The 7,149-nt window shown below is 65.6% G+C and overlaps 1 protein-coding gene across 30 annotated transcripts in view; it reads right to left on the reverse strand.

The window, feature by feature from the left end:
- Kif1a (kinesin family member 1A) overlaps positions 1–7,149 on the reverse strand; it is a 62,000-nt gene that overhangs the window by 3,267 nt on the left and 51,584 nt on the right. For all 30 annotated transcript variants that reach the window (XM_015481671.2, XM_048808921.1, XM_048808920.1 and 27 more), the window contains 10 exons: positions 6,657–6,771; positions 5,902–6,035; positions 5,024–5,085; positions 4,543–4,688; positions 3,774–3,974; positions 3,308–3,385; positions 2,587–2,711; positions 1,831–1,983; positions 1,112–1,304; positions 286–404 (listed from right to left, as the gene is read on the reverse strand). In XM_015481671.2, coding sequence (XP_015337157.1) covers positions 286–404; positions 1,112–1,304; positions 1,831–1,983; positions 2,587–2,711; positions 3,308–3,385; positions 3,774–3,974; positions 4,543–4,688; positions 5,024–5,085; positions 5,902–6,035; positions 6,657–6,771 — 1,326 coding nt within the window. The remainder of the gene's footprint in view (positions 1–285; positions 405–1,111; positions 1,305–1,830; positions 1,984–2,586; positions 2,712–3,307; positions 3,386–3,773; positions 3,975–4,542; positions 4,689–5,023; positions 5,086–5,901; positions 6,036–6,656; positions 6,772–7,149) is intronic.

Here is a 7,149-nt window from a genome sequence, read left to right on the forward strand (position 1 = left end):
GCCTGACCTGGTTCAGAACTGTCCTGCACGTGGGGGAGGGTGTGTGCCTGAGGCCTGGCCCCTGGCTCTGCCCTGTGCTCGGGTAAGGGGCACTGCCTGCTGGTGGGCAGCTTCATGTGGGGCCCTACATACCTGACTCGGATTTCCTGGATGTCGGGGACCAGCAGGCGCTGGGGCTCCTTATCGGCCTCTGTGGCCCGCGCAGGGGACAGGGGCTTCTTGGAGTCTGCCTCTGGCATTGGCTCTGGCTCTGGGCTGGCTGGCGGGGCCCGGGCACAGCCGTACCGGATGGTCCCCGCCAGGAGGGGGTTGAAGGCGTACAGCCAGTCATGCATGTCCTTGTCACTGTTGGCCTGCAGCAGGATGCCACGGTGCTCTGTGCACACCGCAAACGTGTTGGGCGTCTGCAAAGGAGGCTGTGGTAAGAAGGAGCGGGCCGGCACCCACCACTCCTGAGAAGGAACCTGGGGACTCTGGGGTGGGGCTCGGGGAGCCGCAGGCCAAACCTCGTGGGGAGGCAGGGCGACCCCTCTGCAGAGCACATGGCCTATCCCGACCCGCGGTCCTCCGGCTCCCTTCCAGAAGCCTCTTCGGTCAGGAAGCTCTGTCCTGGGCCTGTGCCCCACCCTGCTCTGCACCCCAGGGGAAGCGTCTGCCCCTCCAGTGGCCGTGGCTGAGTGGCCCTGCTGGCCTGTGTGCAGGGTGTGGGCGGTGGACTGAGTTCCTGCTGCCCCTCCTACAGGGGAGGCCACTCTACAGCTCCTGGGCTCAGAGGACTTCTCTCCCCACTAGGCCCCAGGGAGCCTGCTCCTATGTGTCCAGAAGGCCACACTCGGGGAGGGAGGGAGCCACGTGCCACAGGTTCCCCAGGAGGACAGGACGGGCCACTGGCCATATCTGCCCTGCCCTAGGACCACACTCATCACCAATAGTGGTCACCAGGACTGAGCTGCAGCAGGGCTGAGCCCCAGGTCCCATCTCTGTGCACAGGACACAGTGCCGCAGCCTGGGCAGGGCACAGAGGTGCCACCCACCCCATGTGGGGCACAGAGGCCTGGCCCGGTTCCTCCCCACTGTCCCCGCCCTGTGGGGGCCCCGGGCCCGGGCGTACCTTGAGCATGGCCTGCTGGTCCTCGCTGTACTCCACCTGGGCCGTGGAGAGGTTGAGCACAAATCTCTCCACCGTGTCCTTGTCACTGTTGTACATGTAGGCGTAGGGGCGTCGTACCACCACGAAGCGCTTGGCCCAGCCGGCTGTGTGCGGCTCCAGGAAGTGCAGGTACCCCTTCTTGGACACGATCGGGCTGTGGGGCAGGGCATCTGCTGGCTCACGTCCCGGCAGCCAGGTGTGGTGCGGGCAAAGGCAGAAGTCACGGCCCCCCACCCAGAGCCAGGCCCGCAGTACTGGTCATTGCCCAGGAGAAAGCGGGCCAGAGGCCGGAGTCCAGACCCACCAGCCCACCTCTGGCCCATTTCTGGGGGCTCAGAGGACATCCCAGCTGGGGATGGAGAGACTTGAAGAGCAGACACAGCCCTGGAGCTGCCAATCACGGCCCGGTGACACTAGGCCCCGCTCTGGCTCGGACCCCGCCCCCCCCCCCACCCCCCGTCTGCATGTTGCCACAGCAGCACCAGGACCATCGGGGGTGGGGTGACCCCTCTAGAACAAAGTGGTCCCCAGTCTGGGTCAAGGGGTCTGCCTGACCTGGTTCAGAACTGTCCTGCACGTGGGGGAGGGTGTGTGCCTGAGGCCTGGCCCCTGGCTCTGCCCTGTGCTCGGGTAAGGGGCACTGCCTGCTGGTGGGCAGCTTCATGTGGGGCCCTACATACCTGACTCGGATTTCCTGGATGTCGGGGACCAGCAGGCGCTGGGGCTCCTTATCGGCCTCTGTGGCCCGCGCAGGGGACAGGGGCTTCTTGGAGTCTGCCTCTGGCATTGGCTCTGGCTCTGGGCTGGCTGGCCGGGAGCAGGGCTGCGGGGTCCTGGAAAGCAGGGAGACACACTGTCTGCTGCCAGGGCTCCTCGCCAGGCCCACGCCTGTCTCCTGGGCCCATCCCCTCAGAGGGACCAAGGTGACAACGGGAGCCAGGAGCCCAGCAGGCTGTGTGAAGCCTGTCTCAGGTGTGGGGTCGAGACCCTCTCCCCTCCCTTCTTTTTGGTAAAGAAAATCTGGGAACCCAGAGGCGTTTCAAACAGGAGTCAAACTCCCTTGAATCCGCCATCAGTGGAGTGAGCCGGGCAGGGGCTCCTCCCGGACGCTGTGCCGCAGGCTGCCTGGCAGTGCTCAGGGTGCTGGGCACACGGTCCCTAGGCCGCGCCAGGCGGCTCTCCCCACGAGCACTTCCGGAGCTCTGTTCTGACTTCCTTGTGGATGTGCTTTGGTACGTGCGCTTGGAGGCCATGTGGAGCCAAGCCACACGGGGCACCATGCACCCCTGGAGAGGCCACCACGCCCTCTCCACCAGGCCCTGCCCTCACCTGTGGCACCCCAGGCCCTCCGTCATCCCTGCCCTCTTTCTCTGTCCTTATGCCCGAGTCCCAGCTTGGGGTATGGAAGCCTCTCCAGGAGCCCGGGGCTCACTCACCGCCTGTCGGTGGCACCGTAGCGACCTTCAACCAGAGAGGGGCAGGTGGAGGACGGGGTGAGCGTGGCTGCTCCCAGAGGCGACATGGACGGGTCCCGCAGCAGGGTGACGGACATCTCAGAGAGCTGAGGGAGAGCAGCCCTCCTCAGGGCCTCTGGGCCTTCTGGCTGCATCCTGCCTTCTGCTTGGGACACCACCTCCCGATTCGCCCCAGCCTCGGCTCAGGTGCCCCCTGTCCTGGAGACCCCCCCTCTCCCAGCCCCTCCCAGAGCTTCAGGTCTGCGCTGACCTAGGTGGGTTCCAGGTGTGAGGCCAGCTCCAGGTGCCCCTCCACAGCCTCTGTGGCATGTGGCCAGCAGGAGGCTGCTGGGTGAAGGCCGTGGGCCAGGCAGAAGGCTCGCCTGACCTGGTGCAGGGCAGCCTTGGGAGGCTGCGGGAGTGAGGCACCAGACCAGCCTCGCTTGGGAGGGGACTGAGCCTGCAGGACGAGCCTCCTCCGAGGAAGGACCCCAGTCCAAGGGATGGGAAGACAGCAGGGGCCAGGAGGCACTGGGAGGGCACACGGGACCCTCAACCACGCCATCCTCCCAGGACCCCCGGCCTGGGATGCCTGCTGCTCAGCTAGGAGGTGCCCCTCAGAAAACCCTTCATGACTCTGCCTGACAAGGATGGGACTTCTTGGTGACAAGGGCCCCACAGGTGGCCCTGGGACCCCACCCACCTTGCTCTCGCTGGCACTGATGCAGACATGGCTGTGGGTGTACTCTCTGTTGAAGGTGTGCGTGAGCAGACGTAAGCACTGTGGGCAGAGAGCATGCACTGTCAGGCCACACGTGGGCAGACGGGCGAGCCCAAGCATGGCCGGTCAGGTGGGTGCCGACACTGCCCCGGGGACAGGTGAGCCAGGGAGAGTCTCACGATGTGCAGGAGACCTTCCACTGGTCCATGCCACCACAGATGGTCCAGCTGCAGGGAGCTGTGCGCTCCTCACAAGCTCGGGGGTTCCCAAGAGGGCAGGTCGCTGCTGGGGTCCGAGGCAGCAAAAGGCCCCCAGCCGACTCCCCTGCTCCAGAGTGCGATGGGCGCGGCTAGAGGGGGCTCCGGGTCCGTCACCCTCCCCGCTCCTGGGCTCTGACTGGAGCCAGCCCCAGGGATGGGCCTGGGTGCCACCCGCGGGCTCCACCTACCTTGACTGCCAGCTCCCGCTGCCTCTCATTGGGTGCCTCCAGGGGCGACTGTCGGCCCTCGGCGGACAGTGGGGAGGAGGCGCCGGAGGAGCTTCGGGACTCACAGTCTTCACTGGAGACGGGGGACAGCACCTCAGGGCCGGGCCGCTGGGTGGTCTCCAGTTTCTCCCGCAGGAGCAGGTAGTGACGGGTCTTCTCGACCTTCAGCAGGAACACGGCACTCAGCAGCCGCACCCGTGAAGGGCAAGGCCAGCGCAGGCGGCACCACTGAGCAGCGGGCTCTCTGGTCAGCGTGAGGGGGTCTGGCCCTGGCTGGGGGCCCCCCACGGGAACTGAGCAGGCAGACTCCAGGGCCACAAGGCCTGGGGGACTCAGCACCCCCCCGGCTGCCCTCCCTGTCCACGGCCTCCTGGCCACAGTGCATGGGCCAGCCGGGAGCTGCGGACACGTGCATTCCCAACCTGGGTTCTGGGGTGGAGGGTGCCACTCTGCAGTGCTAGTGGCTTGGGCAAGGACAGAAGGCTGGCTGGGGCATGGGGCTTCAGTCTCCCCACGGACATGCCACACTGGACAGCCCAAGCTGGCTGTGGAGGTGGTGTCCCTGCCCAGAGCAACAGACGCCAGACCCAATATCCTCCCTGGACTTCTGTCTCATCCCTGTCTGAACACCCCACGTCTCCCGAGTCAGCTCGAGGGGCATGTGCTCCGTGTGGTTCACCCTGGGGACAGGGCCATGGTGCCGCTGGGCCTGGGCGGACCCGGGGCTCACCTCCTGCAGGAGGCTCAGCTTCTCCAGCTCCCACTGGTGGTCCAGGATCAGACTGTCACTCCGGGGCCGCCAGCCAGCCAGGTTCTCCTCACCCCGGACATAGGCCACGGAGGTGTCCAGCACCCGCCGGCGCCGCCGCTGCATCCCTGGCCGAGAACAGGCACTCTGTCCTTCCGGAGGGCTGCCAGGTTCTCCTACCCACCAGGGAGTCCCAGCCGCTGAAACCCCTCCCTTCGGGGGATCAAGGTCAGCTTCCAAGGTCAGCAGTGAGGCCCTGGGGCTAAGACCTGGCAGCCGCAGGGCCAGCTCACCCCACTCTCTCCATTTGAGAATGACCCCAGAGGCTTCAAGGTGAGCACTTGCGTTTTGCAGGTAAGGGACCCCAGCTTAGCTAAGGTCACCCCAAGTGGAGCAGAGACCCAGCAGCCCAGTGATCCCAGGAACCTGCCTCGGCTCGGCAGAAGGGCAGGGTGTGGCCTACCTGGGCTGCCGGCGTCCGCCACGTAGCACAGGCTGAGCTCGTACACGCCAGTCACTCGGTTGCTACGGCGGGGGGGGGGAGGGCATGGTCACCAGGATGGGGACAGGCAGGCTGATAGACAGCGGACCCTCATACCATCAAACACACTCTGGGCACAAGCCTATGACCACATCATCTAGGTGCCTGTCACGGGTACCGACGGTTGGGGTCTGTGACCTGTAGCCTGCCTAGGCAGTTCCACCCCAGACTTCTTCCTGACCCCCAAGCCTGCTCTGGCTGTGCCCAGATGGGCCTGGACACTGGGTACATGAAGCAGATCATGGGAACACCCAACAAAGGTGACCACAGGCCTGCAGGGTCAGCAGTCCCAGCCCTGCAGAGGACGGCCCTTCTCACTGCCTTGATGTCCTGGCTCGTCCTCCACCCCCAGGACGCAGGAAGTGCTGAGTGCAAGCAAGGTCCTGCCCGAGCCGATGCCCTCGGGCACTGCAGCCTCCCAGAGGACCCGCCTGGCCACGTCCTGCTCAAAGTCCTGTCCAGGGCCCCACTTCCCGCCTGTTGCCCTGCGTAGCAGGCAGTCCCAGCAGTGCAGACCCTGTGGTCCCGGGAGCAAGGCACTGGCAGGGGTGCAGGGGTGCCCCCACGCAGGGCACAGGCTACCCGTGGCCAGGTTGGCCAGGTTCTCTCCGGCCCCTCCCAGGGGGCCAGGGCCAGCAGGGAGTTGGCCGGGAGCGGGCGGTGCTTGCGACCTTCTGAACACAAGTCCCATGGGTATCAGACCACAGGGGACACCCAGCGCATTCTGCAGAGTTTAGGGTGGCTCTCACCGCACCAGGTGGCAGACGAGGCAGCTCCCCGGCCCGCCCCCGTAGGCTCACCCCTCTGAGGCCCTCAGGCTCCCGCTGCCGAACAGGTTTCGGATGGAGCGTGAGGCTGGCAGCTTGGCGTCGCGGGAGTAGAAGACCATGCAGAAGTCCTTGGTGATGACAGCGGGCTGGGTGCAGCTCTCCATCTGCAGCGGGCAACAGCGGACTGGGCACAGGGACCCTGGGAGGATCTGCTCCTGCCCTGAGCCACTGCAGGAGAGGGAGCCAGGCCTGCCCACTTCGCTGCCTCACAGCAGACCTGGCTGGGCCCACGTTTTAACTCTGAAATGCCACAGGACGTCACTTCACAGCAGGTGACGGGCCTGGGTACCTGCCCTGTGCCCCGTGCCCGCGGGGCACAGCCTCCACTGTTCTCAGGCCGACCTTGCTACCACCCATGAGGTGGTCACAGACAGCCCCATTTATAGCTGCCCCTCCCTACTGAACCAGCTAGAAACACCCCACTCCCAGCCCCCAGCTGGGCGTCAAGGAGAGGCCTGTTGGCCGCAGACCCTGGAGCAGGGCAGTGCAAGTGGGGCACTCCTGGTTTTGAGCCCCTGGAACAGAACTGCACTGTCATCTCAAGGACAAAACCCACCGCCGTGGACGCCGGAGGGGATCAGCTGTAAGCAGGGCCATCAAAAGCATCTGGGTTCAACTCAGGCCTTGGGCTGTCCTCTGAGAACAGGGCCAGCTGGGATTGTCCAGGGCTCACAAGCACCCCCATAGCCCCCTGCCTGCACCCCAGCTTTGGGGAGTGCCCTTGCCTCAATGTAGGCGGACAGGGTCATGTAGATCTTCTCCCTGTAGGGCGTGACGCGGTTCAGCAGGAGGGAGTTGTGCATGGAGCTGTCCCAGGCGGCCTCAAACTGGTAGAAGGTCCTGGAAGGAAGCAGAAGAAAGGCCACAGATGATGGTGCAGGGGGCTCCTGGTGGGACTGGACATGCAGACAGACAGTGCAGCAAGGGCAGGGAGAGCCGCTGCAGTCAGAGGTCCGGGAGCCCGGGCAGCAATGGCGGGGGGACAGGCCCTCCTTACTAAGTCAGAGGCTGAGCAGCAGCTCCTGTGTGGCCATCCCTGGTCCCCTCAGCTCCAAGTGAGTGGATGAGAGGACGGAGGAGAAGGAAGGAGGTGGGAAGGGAGCCTAGATGGTGAGCCAGAAAGGACAGGGGCGGAGGGGAGGGCTGGGGAGGAGGGAGGAGGGAGGAGGGAGGAGGGAGGGAGAGGAGGAGGAGAGAGGAGGAGGAGGAGGGAGGAGG

This window comes from Marmota marmota, unplaced genomic scaffold, assembly GCF_001458135.2.
Source record: "Marmota marmota marmota unplaced genomic scaffold, marMar, whole genome shotgun sequence".
NCBI classification, from domain to species: domain Eukaryota; kingdom Metazoa; phylum Chordata; class Mammalia; order Rodentia; family Sciuridae; genus Marmota; species Marmota marmota.